The sequence below is a fragment of the Heterocephalus glaber genome, unplaced genomic scaffold, assembly GCF_053883595.1.
Source record: "Heterocephalus glaber isolate CG9 unplaced genomic scaffold, H.glaber_assembly_v1.0 deba00001454, whole genome shotgun sequence".
Lineage (NCBI taxonomy): Eukaryota > Metazoa > Chordata > Mammalia > Rodentia > Bathyergidae > Heterocephalus > Heterocephalus glaber.
The window spans coordinates 14,746,428-14,763,391 of NW_028258303.1; the positions used below are offsets into that span (position 1 = coordinate 14,746,428).

General features: G+C 40.3%; 2 protein-coding genes across 3 annotated transcripts in view; one reads left to right on the plus strand and one right to left on the minus strand.

The window, feature by feature from the left end:
• The window catches only part of Paqr3 (progestin and adipoQ receptor family member 3), a 183,184-nt gene that overhangs the window by 22,094 nt on the left and 144,126 nt on the right, over nt 1–16,964 (minus strand). The window lies entirely within an intron of this gene.
• The window catches only part of Bmp2k (BMP2 inducible kinase), a 126,851-nt gene continuing 120,221 nt past the window's right edge, over nt 10,335–16,964 (plus strand). For both annotated transcript variants that reach the window (XM_004848007.4, XM_004848008.4), the window contains exon 1: nt 10,335–10,909. In XM_004848007.4, coding sequence (XP_004848064.1) covers nt 10,741–10,909 — 169 coding nt within the window. In that variant the 5' untranslated portion in view covers nt 10,335–10,740. The remainder of the gene's footprint in view (nt 10,910–16,964) is intronic.

Sequence of the window (16,964 nt, forward strand, 5' to 3'; positions counted from 1 at the left end):
CCTGTACATGATGTATCTTGGTTCTTATTTTTTTCCCCATTACCTGTGCACCCTTCACCCCCTCCACCCCTCCCCATTTACATAGACTTCATTTCTATTTTTTTTCTTTTCTCATAATTTTTCCTTTCCCTTCTTTCCTTTCCCCTTCCCCTCCCACCACCCCTACCCCTTCAGACCTTTTCTTCCTATTTCAAATTATCAATTATTTGTTTTAATCATTTGAACTCTTATTTACACTTTCAGTTTCTCACACTAGAGAAACTATTCAGTATTTACACATGTGTGTCCTATGTATTTCACTTAAGAGTATGGCCTTGATATGCATCCATTTAGCTATAAATGTCTGTAGTTTCTCATTCTTTATGGGTAAGTAGTACTCCGTTTTATAAAAAAAAAAACCCACGTTTTCTTTATCCAGTTTCTGTTGATGGGGACTTGGGCAAAAATCACTTTTAAAAAATATTCAGTTACACTTGATAAAGTTTGTTTTTGAGGAAGATCTAAAATAGGAACTTCTTTTGTATCTTTAAATACCAGTACAAATTTACCTTTACTTATCTAGGCTTTGATCAATTGTAACTTGATCCCCTTTAAGTATTTGTATTTAGTTCCTTGCTATTCCCTGTGAATCCAAAGTACAAAAAAGAAAAAAAGAAAATTTCAAAATGTTAACTCAAGGGCTGAGGGTATGCCCAGTGCTAGAGCACTTGCCTAGCATGTATGAGGTCCTGGATTTGATCACCAACACAATAAAAAATAGGTTAATTCAAAGAAGCATATATTTTTATCTAGTACTTCGATTTAATAAAATATTTAACACTGTAATTGTCTAGTCTTGGATTTATATGCAATGGAATTTCTTAAAAATGAAAACCATACCCTGTGTATTTTGATTGACAGTTAAAACTTCTGCATGCTGACCAATTAAAGAACATAATATGACAGGCTTTGCATATAGACAAAAATGCTATGGTAATTCTGAGAAATGATGTAATATTAAGCTTGGAAGACAGGGAAAAATTCCCAGAGGAGGTAAGTTTAAATGCTATGTATGCCAGAGGGAAAGATATTATTCAGGGTCAGGAAAAGCAAGAACAAAAGGGGTCAAAAGGGTGAGATATTTTAGTCAGTGAAAAGTTAATCAGTTTCCTAAAACAGATTTGTGGATTTTGAGCTATGGAGACCAAGTTTTCAATATATCCCCAGGTTTTCTTTCAGATTTACTTCAAGTTTCAGAGTTTCTCTCCACCCCTTTCATTTTTTGCAGTAGTAGAGATCAAACTGAAGGCCTTACACATGCTAGGCAAATGCTCTACCACTGAGCTGTATCCTAGCCCTCTCTTATCTTTTATTTTTGTTGATGATATTAGTTATAATAATCTCTTGGTCAGGCTGTCCTGATTTTACGCCTTTGTTTATGTTTTCACACCAGAATCAGAACTTCCTTTCTTATAGTTCTGACCAGTTTCCCATTTCTTAGTTTGTGTCAGCTACTTTCATATTTTTCTCCTCAGACTGTCCAGGTTTAAGTTGGTGAATGTATTATAGACAGATGAGTTAGGTAGAAATATTATAGGCAATCAGGTAGAATAGGTCCTTGAGAGGGTCAGGACAAAGGTGAAACATACCACAGAGGTGACCGGAGACACATTGGCTGAAAACCAGGCTTCAAGATAAAGACAAGATGACCTGACCTACATACTTCTTCAAAGAACAAACACTGGGCCTAATGAAGTCTAGATAGACATCAACCAACCCAGTGGCTGACCAGAGACCTCTGGACCCACCACTTCCTAGGAGAATCTTTGTTCTTTTCATCCATGCTTGTTACCTGATTTATTTCCCAACTAGAGTACCATTACTAAGTGACTATACTTGTAACTTATTGGCTGTCCATGGCTGTGGCCCACATTTTACCCACGTGGGTTTCACCCTATAAAACTCTTTGTAAAGTGGGGTCCCCAGGCTACCCACTAGGGATACCTCCTACCCCTCGGGAGCTTTCTTATCAATAAATATCTTCCTACTCTTAACCTCCATTGTTCCTGGCACTCGTTCTTTAATCTCTAGAGAACAAGAACTTGGTGTATCATACAGTCAACAGGTTGGGAGATATAATATTTCATATTTCATCTCCAGTATTATTTCCTATGACAAGTGAACTTCAGTTACACAAAGGTTTATGAAACACTTACCAGGGGACAGGAAAACAGAGACGGAATGGCCATGGTTCTTACTCTCCAGAGACTTTCAGACAGGCTACAGGCTTCTTCCTATCCCAAATCTGTCTATATTGTCCTAAACTACAATTGCAGTTTAAAATCTACCAAAATAGAAAAAAACCCATGATAAATGCTGATGTGTTACCTTTCTGTCACTGTGACAAAATACCCGAGTGAAATCAACTTAGAGGAGGAAAAATTATTCTAGCTCAGTTTCAGTGGCTCTATTGTTTTGGGGCCTGTGGTGAAGCAGAACATTATGGCAGGGAATGCCTAGTGGAGGAGGTTACTCACCTCAGGGCAGCCAGGAAGCTGAGTGAGGAGGAGGGGGTGATCCCCTTCAAGGACACATCCCCCATAACCTCACTTCCTTCCACTGGGCCCCACTTTATTAAGGTTGCACCACCTCCTAATAGCAACACAAGCTGGTGAACAATCCTTTAATACATGGCTTTTGGGGAACACTTATGATTCAAACTAGCTAGTCTCGCTAGTTACTCTCAGCTACTTGGAAAATAGTCAGATCACAAGTTTGAGGCCAATCTGGGCACCTTAACAAGAGCCTGTCTCAAAATAAAAGAGAAAAATAAAAAAAGACTATGCAGTCAATCCCCAGTATAGCCAAAACAAACAGATAAACAGAATCAAACTGTAATAAGGCTAAAATTCTAAAATTCATATAAAATAAGAATGAATAATGATGAAAGGGTAGCACAGTAGAGTAGCTGAAGTCCTAGCTCTTTCTCTTCAAGTATAGCTTTGAACAAGGTGATATAGAAAAAGATAAAGGAACCTATGATGTTTCTCAATTACATACTATGTGTCCAGCTCTATGATTGATATTTATTTTATATTATTTAATACCCAGACTACTTCAAAAAACAAAGCAAAACCACCACTGAAAATAAACAGATTTTTTCTGTTTTAAAGATATCCAAAACTCAGGTGCAGACAGGCCAAGCTTGGAGTCTCAGATAGGAGCCTGGTCTCAGCACCCCCAGTTCTACCACTTACTAGATTTTTGGCTCCGTCATCATTCATTCACTCACCCCCATATGTCAAGCTTGTTCCTTGGCACTGGGTTTTAAGGAAATAGTATGGGGTGCTTCCTTTCCTTAATAAAGCTCTGACAATACAGTAGAGGAAGAGAGGCACATGAGGAAACCTTTGTAATTAGGCAGTGGGTTCTGGAGGTCTGTAAAGTGTGGTGTGAGCTACCGGTGAGAACCTAGTCCATTCTAACCCGGGGTGGCCAGATGACAGCGGTCAGGAAAGCTTCCACAGGGAGCTGGCCCTGGACTTCCACTTAGTCACCAGTCATTCCAATGAGTGAGAAAGACGACATTCTAACCTGAGTGAGTGAGCACTGGGGACTGAAACAGCCTGGTCAGAATGAAAGTGGTTTGGATTCGTCTGCAGTGAGAGCTGGAAGGTGGAGGCGATGCCCATATCCTTCACTAGAAGATCAAAAAGGCGACATATCCAGAATGCTAAGCAGAATGCCCCAGACATACTACGTGCTCAGTAAATGCTTCTCTTCCAGTTTTTCTCCATAATGCCTCTGAAATTCCATAATTTAAAAAATATTTTTGGTTCTGAGTATTGAACCCAGGGCTTCACTCATGCTTATTGTATGCTATACCACTGGGCCACCTCCCCCTCACCGATCCTCCATGATTGTCATATCTTATAGGTACAGTACTGTATAGATTCACACACCGACACACATTGTACACATGCTCTCAATAGTCTCTTACGGTTGGCAGCAGTCTGTGTAAAACAAGAATTTTGATAAATGACTGAGGGAAAAGATGAATTTAGCCCCAATCCTTCCTTCTTGTGTCCCCTCCAGTAAATTAAATAGATTCTGTATGTGTATATGTGTCATGGGTGTGTACAGATTCAGCACAAAATTCAAAATTCAGAAATTTCCCATGGGAATTGCTCATTTGCTCCCAACCAGAAGTGGTGCTTTTCCATCTCCAGAACTTTCTAAGATCACAACTTCAACAATACTGCCAGAAGGTGATTTGGAACTCATTCTTTGTGTACAGAGGTTATAGTCAATTCCATTTCTCCTTCCATCTGCCTCCATCTCTTTATATGGTTCTGTGCATACTTGTGTTTCTTTCACAAGTGGAAACTCAGAAGCCTTGACTTACCTTATTCAACTTATTCAGTCCTTTTGAGCTGCTCCCACAGACCATAGTGCTTTACCCAAAGTAGATATGTGATAAATATTTGTTAAATTAAGAAAAATCTGGCTAATTAGAAATTAAACATAATCACCGGGTGTGAGGGTGCACACCTGTAATCCCAGCACTCAGGAGGCGGAGGCAGGAGGATCACCATGAATTTGAGGCCAGCCTGGGCTACATAATGAGTTCAAGGCCAGTCTGAACTACATGGCGAGACAATGTCTCAAAAAATAAAACAACAAAACAACAAACAAACAAACAAATTAAACACAATCACATTACAGTAGGATTCCCTGAGCTGTGGCAACCCACTTGTGGGTGAGTGGCTAGACAACACAGGAAGGTACATTATCACTGCAGACTGTAGCCATCATGTTATTTATTGCATGTTTTCAAAGAGTCTGTAAAGTTTTTTGGTCAAGAGCATAAGTCTTAAAGCTATGCTACCTAATTTTAAGCCTTGTTACAAGTCATCAGACCCTAGGCATATGACATAATCGCTCTGTATATCAATATTCTTATCTTCAAGGAGAAGTAATAAAAATTCTATCTTATAGGGTTATCATGAAGAATTCTTGAGTTAATATATGAAAGACTTTAGAATAGCACTGGCATTTAACAAATTCCAAACAAGAATTAGTTGTAATTTTACACTCTTGTTAAAGTTGTGTAGAAATGTAACAGGGAGTAAGGTATTAGCTTGGCCACAGGAAGGAAACAAAAGGTTAGCAAGAAAAATGAGGGCAGGAACACACGATTGCAATCTCACTCTAGGACAAATACTTCTCTAGGCAGGAAGTTATCCCTGTCATGAAGTATAAGGACAAGGTGCTAAATACCTAGCAGCAAAATCTCTCCTACCACCCCCACCTACCCCATTCAGCTGGAGTCAAAGTGCCTCTCTTAGTGGTGAAGCTGCCTACCTCTTAAAGGGATGGTCAATTTGTAGGAAAAATTCTATCACAGAAATGTATTTCATGTCAAATGAATCATTTTTCCTATTAAGAGTATTTGTGGGCCAGCACTCGGAGAGACTGAGGCAGGAGGACCAAGTTTGAGCCCAGTCTGGGCAACTTAGGGAGACCCTATCTCAGAAAGAAAGGAAGGAAGGAAGGAAGGAAGAAGAGGGGAGGGAAGGGGAGGGTGACGGGGTAGGTATGTAGCTTAGTGTAAAGGGTTCAATCTCCCGTACTGCAAAGAATGAAAAAAAATGTGAGCATTTTTGTCTTTTAAATTTTACTATCAGATTGATTTTTGAAAAGGAGTACATATATACATGGATATATTCTTTTCTCCCTCCCATTCTGTGGTACTAGGAATGGAACCCAGGGCCTTAGCACTGAGCAGCATCCCCAGCCATTTTTATTTTTTGAGACAGTGTCTTGTTATTTGTCCAGACCAGCCTCAAACTTGTGATCCTCCTGAGGAAAAAAAAAATTTAGAATTTTAGATTTTAGAATCTTTTGAAAAGCAAAGATATGAAGTATGAAGTAATAATGTTAGGCAGGAAAAGTAATTATTATTAATAATAAAAATAGTGATAGAAGGCGTACCACCAAAGGAAAATAGTGACTTCTGAGAAAAAATGATTCCTCAAGTATTGACAGAGATGACTTATAAGGGCAATTGCAGCAATGGAACAAACCTTTTGGGATAGGCACATTTTGTTTGATCCTTTGTCGCCTTTCATACACCACATATTGTCTTTGAGAGCAACTCTGATACAAAATAGATGAGGATCACAGTGACAAGAAGGGTTATAGTTTTCCCACAGAAGACAAAAATAACAATTCTTCCTTCCCTCTTGGTCAAAACCCTTCCTGAGAAAGACTCTCAGAGTCCCTTAGTTAGCTACAATGATCTGTTGGCTTTATCAGAGTAGTGTAATGTGAAACCACACAAAGTGAAGCAATCTATTTTTTTAAAAGTCTCTCTGGTGGCTATTTTCCAACTATTTTTATGCCAGTACAGCTTCAAGCATTTGAAAGATTGAGATATCTGTAAAAAACTGAGATATAATTTTAATTTCTTTTCCCTTTATTAAACTACTCTCTGTATTTTGAATGAAAGTTGCCTCAATGCCAGTGCTGAAGATGGTCAGAATCTATGTCATGTTCACATTTTTTCCACAGATTCCATTTTCCACCAGTAAGTCAAATTAAGTGTTTTTCCAAAGCCATGGTATAACAATGAGTGCAAAACTAAAAGACATAGATTCTGGGTTGGTGAACAAGGTGAAGTGCTAGCAGAGCGGTGTGCCCAGACAGAGCATGGAAGCTCCAGGCATGCCCTCAGCCCCATGCCTTGCCCTACGGCTCTCTTCCATATGGCTCTTCCTTAGTTATAGCTCTATAATAAACTGGCAAATTGGTCATGGCCTTGGATTTTTACACAGTTAACAATCTCCCCATCATTTCTGATGATCAGAATGATCTTCCAATGTGGAAGTATCAAACCAAAACTGAAAGAGCGCCCTGAAAGATTCAGCTACTCAGTTGGTTCACCTCTGGCCATCATTACTAGGAGGTGGGAAAAGAACATGCAGAGAATGGGATGTGGGCATTTGGAGAAAATTGCTCAGCCAACAACAACAGAAAGGTAGAATTAAGCACTTGAAATCTGGACTGTAACTGAGAGAAACAGTGGGTACTTCACCACTGCAATGCCCAAGGCTGCTCTCTCCATGAAGACCCACACACATGCTGAGGATTTTCCTAGATATGGGCCTTTTGAAACATTTACTTTTTCAGCATCAACAATGAAGCTATATCTTTATATTCACCAAAATTTCTGATTCAGAACCATGACACCCAAACACTTTTTTTTTTTTTGGCTGCTTTTATTTTTTTAAAGAGGTGTCTCTGTTTTATTCAGGCTAGCTTTGACACATGGACTGCAGCGATTTTCCTCCCTTAGCCTCCCACACCATTGGCCTGGCCTTTTCGCCTTCAAATTCAAACCATGGTGATTAGTACACCTGGAGTAAATGTCCTGTGATGGAACTGGATTAAGTAATCTTTACACTATATGCTAAGGAAGACCAGGAAAACTCCACCCTCCCATAAATATTAGAAAAAAAAATTCACTTATTGTAAATAAGTGTGCTATTATGGTGACACATCAAAGTTGTAGGACAAAAATGGATAGAACCTTTGTAAGTCATAAACATAAACTTAAAAATCTAACACTAAATAGGAAATACATGTTGATATACAGGTTTGTTTTGGGGCTTAGGATTTGACTTTTGTATTTCTATCTCTTTCAGATCAAAAGAGAGCATTTAAGTTTGTTCTATAGACTAGTACGTTACAGGTTTTACTGAAGAATAATATATGTGACACATACATATATTTCAAAATCTTAAATGCCCTTTTTTTTTTTTTTTTGGTTTTGATACAGTGTCTTGCTATGTAGTTCAGGCTGGCCTTGAGCTCACTAGGTATATAGCCCAGGCTGGTCTTGAACTCTCAGCGATCCTCCTGCCTCAGCCTTCTGAGTGCTGGGATTACAGGCATTTGCCACCAATTCTAGTTTAAGTGACATTTTTAAAGAGATAGGGGTCTCACTAAGCTGCTGGCCCCAAATTCCTGGGCTCAAGTGAACCTCCTGCCTCAGCCTCCTGAATAGCTGACACTTACAGGCATATATGCCTGTCCCTTCAGCTCAATAACAATACTGAATAATAATAATAATAAAAGAACTCCATGATTCAGTAAAATAAAAGTTATTAAAAGAATACTTAATTTATTTCATTTATTTTTGAGACACAGTCTCTGTTGCCCAGGCCAGCTTGGAATTTGTGATCCTCCTGCATCAGCCTTCCAAGTAGCCATAATTACAGGTGGGTGACACTGTGCCCAGCTATTTTAACCAAGAAATTTTATGTGTGAGATCAATAAATTAACATATGCCTATAGTATTTTCTGAAAAAAATCTGAAAGCCTAGAATTCTCAGCATGTTTTTCCTACTGATTACAATCTGTTCTCAGGTCTCAATTTGTGCCTACAGATTGGTTTAAGGGTTATTCATTCCAAACTCACCAACATACTAGGAGGATACAATCTCTGCCTGTAGACATCTGACAGTAGATATCAACACTGTTTGATAGTAAAAGTGTTGGTAAATATTTGGCATTCTTGTTACTAATATAATGACTTTGCATTCTTAACTAGTATAATGTTATTGCCCGTTAAAGAATATTGTGCAGTTACCTTTCTGTGAGGATATTCAAATTTCATTACATGTTCAGTGACAAATCATAAAACACATTGGTTGGTTTCATCTATAGTTGTTCAGTGGGGGCCTTTAGCTTCAAAATCAGAAGACAGGTTATGTGGAGTCAAGGAAGTGATTTTCCTTAAAACAGTTGTGGTAGTACATTGACTCACAATGCATTACGGATTTTATTCTTGTATTGTGATCAGATGCAGTTTTGTTAGGCTGAAACTTTGTGCAGTTTTGAATTGCACGGAATGACATTTCTCCATTATCTTGCTTGAAAAATATAACATAGGAATGAGACTCCACAGTGAATCCCCACAATAAGGAAAATGGTCACGTTATTTCTAAATGGAAATCCCCAACTGCCACATCCCATCAATCATCTGACATATAATCTGACTTCCATTGAGCTGGAATGTGCTTTAAAGGTCAGGTCTCTGGATAAAGAATTTTAGTTTAGTGGGTTACACAGCAGAAATGCCTAAATCTGGAGCACTGTTTTAGCGTTGACAGAAATAGCTTCTCTTCAAATAGCAGAGAAGAAAGAATGAAAGATTTTAAGCTTAAAGTCTTTTGGAAAAGCACATTTTCAAACGATTCTCCCTGTATCTCATTAAAACGTTGAAGAAATGGGGGTGGAGACAGAACTACATTAAGCTATTTTAACAGAAAGTGTACCCTAGAGTACTAGACATTATTTATTTTATATTTCTAAAAAAACTGGGAAAAGCCACATTAGGAAAAAAAGAATTCAAGAGTTTGGTCTTTTTCAAGAACTTGGACCCGGTGGGCACAGTGGGCCTGCTTTCCTTTGTGGAAAAGTAGGTTAGAGCACTGCACCCCAGGCTCTACAATTTGTCCTTCCCACCACTCCCAACTCCTCTACCCGTATTTATTTTGCCTGCCTCCTCCTATGGGAAAGACACATCTGCGGTTTAGTAAATTGATGCAGCTGGGCCCTCTTTTTTTTTTTTTTTTTAAACAAATCTTTTCGTTAAAGGATGAAGGGGCACCAACGGCTGCTTTTGCTTCCATAAACAGTCCTAAATTTGTCTTCAGCGAGCTGACCCTAACCTACTTTTTCCAGAATGGCCAAAAAGACGGAACGAAGAATCATGCGCCGGCCCTGGCCACCGCGCGCCGGATGGGTGACCTTGGGCGAGTCCGCCGACTCCCAGCCGAGGCGGTGGCCAGTTCGCGAAGCCCCGGGGAGTCGAGCAGCGCGCTCCACTAAAGTCCTAAAGATTTAAAAAGCCGCACCCGCTCCCTGGCACAGGAGTCGCCACGCCGGGTAGCCGCCGCACTCGCGCCGCTCGGGTGTGCGGGCGGAGGGAAGGTTCGGAGGCTCAGGGCTGGGGAACCGCCGGGGACTGCAACGAGAAGTTCCTCAGACCGGCAAAGTTGCCGCCGCACTTTGACACTCTGGCTCCCAGCCGAGGGGACGGGCTGGCCGCTTGGCCAGAGCGGAAACCGGTCCCGGGCCATCTCCCTGCCCGGGGCTGGGCACTACAGAACAGCAGTCACTCCCGGCGGCGAGAAGCGCTCCAGGACCCGAACCCCGCGATCCTAAACCCCACCCGGGCTGGACCCGCGCCTCCCCACGTGACAAGGCCGGAAGCGTCACTTCCGCTGGCAGCGGCGCCTGCGCGGGGCGCCTGGGCTCGGAAGCGGCTGGCAGCAGCGCTGCGCTGCCAACAGCCGCGAGTGGCGAACGGTGCGGACTGGCTGCGGCTCTGAGGGTGTGGAGTCCGCGCGGCCCGACCTGGCGCCGCGCTTGGTCCTCCGGGGGGTTCCCAGAGGCGGCGGGGCGCTGTGGGAGGTGCCGAGTTCGCCCCCGCCCTGGGCCCGCCCCGGGCCCGCCCCTTCCCGCCTCCCCGCCTCCCCGCCTCCCCCCCGCCCTGGGCCGGCAGCTGCGGCGCGGCAGCGAGCGGACGAGGTAGCGGGAGGCGGTATGTGAGGCTGGGCTGGGCTCGGCCTTGCGCGGCGGCCGCGGCACTCAGAGGCGCTCGCGCAGGCGGCGAAGGGCAAGGGCGGCCACGCCTCGCGGACGCCGAGCCGGGACGCGCGCTCCCCGCGTCCCCAGCTCGCCCGCGGGACCATGAAGAAGTTCTCGCGGATGCCCAAGTCCGAGGGCGGTGGCAGCGGCGCGGCGGGCGCTGGGGCCGGCGGGGCGGGGATTGGCGGCGGCGGCGGCAGCTCGTCCTTCGGGGTCCGGGTGTTCGCGGTCGGCCGCTACCAGGTCACCCTGGAGGAGTCACTGGCAGAAGGTGAGGCGCGGGGCGGCGGGGGCGTGGCGGGCTCTGGTCCCCGCGCTCGCGACTCACCTTCCCTTTCTGCGGGGCTTGAAAGGAGGGAGCTCAGGCTTTCGCTCTCCAGCCGGCTCTCTTAGGATGACTCGAGCTCATTTCCTTCTGTTCTGCGCGAGGAAGTAAATAGAAAACGTTTTAGCTAGTGATGGGTGTCTTGATAGAGACTGTGACTCACGGGAGCGTCCGATCGAGGCAGGGTCGAGGCTAGGCTTTGCCAGCGGTGGCTCAGACGGGTGAATTGAGTTGGCCTCTTCATGAAGACCCTGCAGCCCTGGTGTCTCCCGTTTGCTTCTGCTCAGTCATCAGTTTAAAAACATCTGTATAGCGAGTGTGCGTGTGCGTGTTGATACTTTGGCCCAAATTCGGTTAATAGGTTGCTTTGGCGGGCAGGTAAACTTAAAGCCCATTTGTCTTTGTTATTTAGAATCTTTGTTGGACAAAGCACTTACTAGTCATGTTCTCCCAGTGTGTTTCTTTGGTGCTGTGTACTCTTTAAAAGGTGTTAATAAGTCGGTAACTTTCACTTGCAAGGTATTGTGATGGATCCTGCATTATCTTGTAACTGGTTAAGACGAAAGGTAAAAGTCTAGTTGCAAAAAAAGTTTATTCCATGTTATTGAAAAAGATGCTAGACTTTGGTTTTGTGTTTCTTGTGTAATTGGTTTATAGAAAATACTTCTCTTTATTTCGTGCCTCACTGACCTTTGAACTTTCAATTGTGAAGTATTATAAATACTTTAAAAATTAATAAGAAATAATCCCTGTTGATTTATGATCCTTTTAAGTTATAAGGTTAAGAGAATATAAATAAAAGAGAGTAGTTTTAGTTCTCTTACTGGAGTTAGACATTGATGTGGTTTGAAAACAAGACTGAGAGTCCATATATATTTTTTGAAATGCAGTAAACACTAGTAAATTGGTGCAAGAGAAGAATTTGTCAATAAAGAATTTGTCAATAAAATATTCTAAAGAGAAATAAATCTGTAGTCATTCTGGAGTGGATGTCCTTTTTTGGTAAGCCATTGCCCATAATAATAAGCCTCGCTGAATCTTGGAACAGGTGAGAGGAGTAGCCTTAGCTTCTCAAAATAATGAGCGTATGGCTATTGGTTTTGATAGACTGGTTTTAATAGATGGACTATGCTGTAAAATTTCTCAGCTCTTTATTACATATCTTCCCAGGTGTTGGTTTGAATTGCAGTGTGGTTTTTAAGAACATATGACTGTGAACTCCATTTTTGAGTTGTTTTAGTATTTATTTGAAATGTAGCTTGCGTAGTGTTACACTCATATCCTTACTAAATCCTGGCTAATATTTTTTTTAGTACAGAGAAAATATTGACATTTTGCACACTAGATTATGAATCTGTAACTTTTATCACTGCTCTAAAAATGTCCTGTCCCATTTTCAGTTAAAAAATATGTAATTTTGAAGAATAAAAACAAAGATGGATTTCAAAAGGAGAATCCTCATTAAACCATAAAGACAAAAACTTTTCAAATACTCATGTCACTTTTAGGGTGTTCCACTGACTTTTGCCATAAATCTGCCTTTTTTTTTTTTTTTTTTTAAAAAAGGAGTGATCAAGTGTGCTCAGAGAAGGAAAAAATTAAAGAGAACTTTTGAAAAATGGAACTTCTTAACTCCTGGGACCAAGCTTTATGTTTTTCCTAGAAGAGAGCCAAGGCCTGTGCTTTGTTCCTTTGTGCATTTCTTCTCTCTAGCACATACAACTGAAATTATCTATATTCAGTTTACTTTTTGGTCCTAATGGGTTTGTTTTTACTTCAAATGCTTAATATCCCCTCTCCCTTTAATGTGCAAGCTACACAAAATGGCAAGTGCAAGGCTGATTCACGTTTAGTGTGATGAAATCAGTTAATTGACAGGTTTGTCTGTCAGTTGGGACAGGTGCTTTTGGACAAAAGGATTAGAGAACCTAAATATGGGGAGAGGTGTAACATTGAATGGAAAATATACTAGAAGCTCAGACAGACCAAAAAACAAACAGTATATTTTGCATTTTTTGCTTTGGGTCAATATGTAGGGCGGGACTTAGTTGATGATGTTCCCTGAGATGTTTTTGTCAGGATACTGCAGACATAGGAATCTTATAATAATTGCTCCAGTGTCTTTTCAATAAATCAGTTCCTATCTGTCTTAATCTGTCTCTGTATAATCACTTATGTTTCAAGTCACCATAAACACTGAGTTAGTGAATATGGAATCATTGCTTTTAGGGGAAATGACAGGTTAGGTTCCTGGAAGGGGTTGTTCACAACATTTTTGTGAACTGATTGATATACAATTTAGTTTTATGTGTGTTTCTATTTAATGACACTTTAAGATATATTATTGAATCATTAATATTGAAATTATGGCCTGTAACACTATAACTCATACCTAAATGAACATTATCTAATATGTATTTTCTCTGTAAGGAATAGCAAAGACTTGGACTAAGGAACGGTAAAGAGGACTTCAGCACTGTGTTTGGGGGCTGTTTTATACAGTGAAATCACCAATAAAATGCACAAAAATGAGAAAAACAGCACTAAACTGATTATGAAAAGGACCCAATATGAGAGCTAAAATAAGAACATGCAAGTCAGGAGACCAATGTTCTTCACTTTTGTGCATATCTGCAGGGGGCCATGAAAGTGCCATGAATGATGGTTTGGCGAATTTAAATAAATTTTATTTAGATAGGCAGATTTGCAAGTAAGAAATCTCCAAATAGTGAGGATCAACTATGGTTACTTTTTTTTTTTGTGGTACCGAGCATCAAATTTAGGACCCTGTGGCTTGAAAGGCAGGCAGAACCACTGCCGCAACTTGTTACTTTTAAAAAACATTTTCCTGGGTAAACTTATTTTGAATAATTAAACTGTTGGAGTAGTTTCCTTTCTGAAATACATACTTTGTATCATATTGTCCTTTTAGTCAGGCATTTCTACTTTATGTTTGAAAATACTGACAACTTTTGTTTTTTTAGTTTCAATTGCAGAACTGATACCATCCTGAAACATTTTCATGTTTTCTTCTCAATTGGTTTGGTTTCAGGAGGCTAAGTTAAGCAAATTCCATCTCTTTGGCTCTAGGAGTGAGGTAGAGATGTAAGTCAGTTTTTGCTTGAAACAGTATCAAATAGTCAAGCAAATATAATTCCTTGTAATCTTTAAGGTTTCTTTTCTTTTTCTTTCAATACTGCTGACTGAACTTAGGGGTGCTCTCCCACAGAGCTACATTATTTTTTGAGACAAAGTCTTGCCAGGTTGTCTAAGCTGGCTTTGAACTTTCAATCTTTTTGCCTCATCCTGGGAAGTAGGTGGGATTACAGTCATTTGGCCCAACAGCTTTCAGATTTTTATTAAAACAGTAGGACTGGCTGTTGTTCATATGCATCACCATAAGAAAACCTTTGGTGCTAATCTAAGGAATTTCATATCGATGATTGGAAGAAGTTCTTGATGAGGGGACGTTTTAAAAAGTGTTCTTTACATGAAATAGACTTTAACAGGGAATGTCAAGACTAGGAGACCAGTGACAATTTGTTGGGATAATACAGACATGAGGTTATGGGGACTGGTTAAGATATGGTACTGTGAAAAGGATGGGGTAAGACCTAGTTGATCTGGGCATGGGGTTAATTGGTCCCATCAGTAATTGGGGCAGGATTTTACGACTGAGTTCTATACAAGTAGCTCAGTATTCTGGAGCTTTGTGTACCATGTTGAGGAATTCAAGTTTTATCTGAAATGCAGTGGTAAGATATGGAAAGACTTGGGGCAGTGACATGTTCTGATTTATATTTTTATACAATCATGCTTGCTGAGTATAAAATAGAGAGGTTTACAAATTAGGTGGTAAAGTGATGACAGTAGGAATGGAGATGAAATGTTATAATGCATGCTTGTGAAGGTCTTGTGGTGGATTGGACAAGGACTGTGTAGTAGGAAGTGTCAAGAATGACTTGCTTATGCAACTCTTGGATGAAAGTATCACTTAGTAAGATAAATAATGATCAGATTTAGGGAAAAGTGTTGGGAGCCCAGTGGTTCAGACATACCAGTTGGGAAGGAAATGTCAAGTGGGAAGTTGAGCATATGGCCTTAAGTTTAGCAGTGGAATTTTGGGCTTAGAGTTTGGACTCAATTAATGAGCATCTGGATATTATTTAAAGCCTAAGGAGAGGATGAATGTAGGGAAGCAGTGCAGAATAAGGTGTTCACTGTAGGACTCCTGTAGAGCATTGGTTTCAAGCAGTAATGTTCATTTAAAGCAGGGCTGGAAGACCAAGAAAGAAAGAAGTACCAGAGTGTTGTGAGAATATGATGTTTGGAAATTTGAATCTATTTCGAAAAGGGGAGGTAGTGAACACTTGTGTTATTGGAAAGTCATCTTGATCAATTTTTTTTGAACTGGCATTCACGTTAATGCATGGTTAGCCCTTAACTTACCTGTTAAATTTTACCCCTAGTTACTTAGTAGGTGAATACTTACTGCACTAGACTCTGTGCTTTATTCCCGGTTATTTTGTAACTGTATCTTGTACTTGTCTATTACTCTGCTTTTGCCTGAGTAATCTGCTCCCTAACTACTTGTAATAATCACTTCCTCCTTTCTGAGAACACTTGTAGCTATTTGCTCTTCCCCCTCTTATAGCATTTAATCTTTTGTCTTGATATATAATTATGTAAGCACTTAGAAACACTAAGTTAATTAGTATTCTTCTCTCACCTCCCCTAGTAGACAGTAAACTTGCTGAGGGTAGAAACACTCTTTTAATTGGTTTGTATTCAAATACTTCTCAAAGGAAATGGTATTTGTCTTAAAAAACAAAACATTTTTTAACCATATGATGTTCTTCAATAGAATTTAGACCTAATTTTTAAAATGAAAAATACCATCAGAATCTACTGGACCATCAGAAGTCTTCTATTTAGTAGACCAGGGTGCCCTGAGTTTTCCAATTTTGGTGAAAATAAACAGCAGCCAAGGCAAAGTGTCATTTCTGTTAGCCTTCTTGAAACAGTAAAGAAAGAATAATCTGGGTGGTATCCCCTTGTCATTTTATTCTATTGGTGTTATATTTTCTTTATACTACGTAGGTAGATGAGGTAAAAAAGAAAAGTAGTATTACATGCAGTTGTGAAATTATTTTACATTCAGCCATTGATTTTGACAGCTCTTTTGTGCAGAGAGCTTTCTGAGGGCCAGAACTAGTAGTTGGTTCTGTATTACTTCTGTAGCCGTGGTTCCTGTCCTGTAGTACATATCTACTAATTAATTTTTTGTTGTTGTTGAATTAAAGTCTTAGGAAACAATGTTTGTCTTTTGAAGCATGAAGTTAGTATATAAGGATTAAAGAAGGAAATGTGTGACAGAACCTAATAGTAGTGCATGCCAAATTGGTGAACTTAGATTCAAATCTGGTTATAAGCTTGCAGTGAAATCTGATTCTGAAATCATAGTAACTTGCTTTTAGATTAAGTATTACATTATCTTGAGTAGGTATCACATGTTTATAGAAAATCTAAACTTTTCATTAGACAATTATATGATAACTGAGCCATATGTAGTTTTCATGTATCAGCTATATACAATTTTTTCTTTTTGGTACCAGGAATCGAACTTGGGACCTTGCACTTAAGTGCAAGACAGGCGGCGGAACCACTGAGCTAAATCCCCAGCTCAGTTATATAGAAGTTTGACTTTCATGGTAGCATATCCTTTCAAATAAAATGAAAGTAGTTTACGGAAGACTCCACACAGAATATTATTTACTCATGCTTTCCTTTTGGGTTATGTTATTATAGGTGGGATAGCTCCTAGTATGTAATTTCCATTGTCCATTGAGGTACTTTCTCTATAGATGGCAGCTTTATTCAAGAGCAAGCTATTATTAACACTGAAACCATTATTCCCAATTTCCAGTATTTCAGAAATCTTAATGGAAGTTAAGCATTTATCTCCAATAAAGGTATTGAGGTGCACAATATAACATTTCTT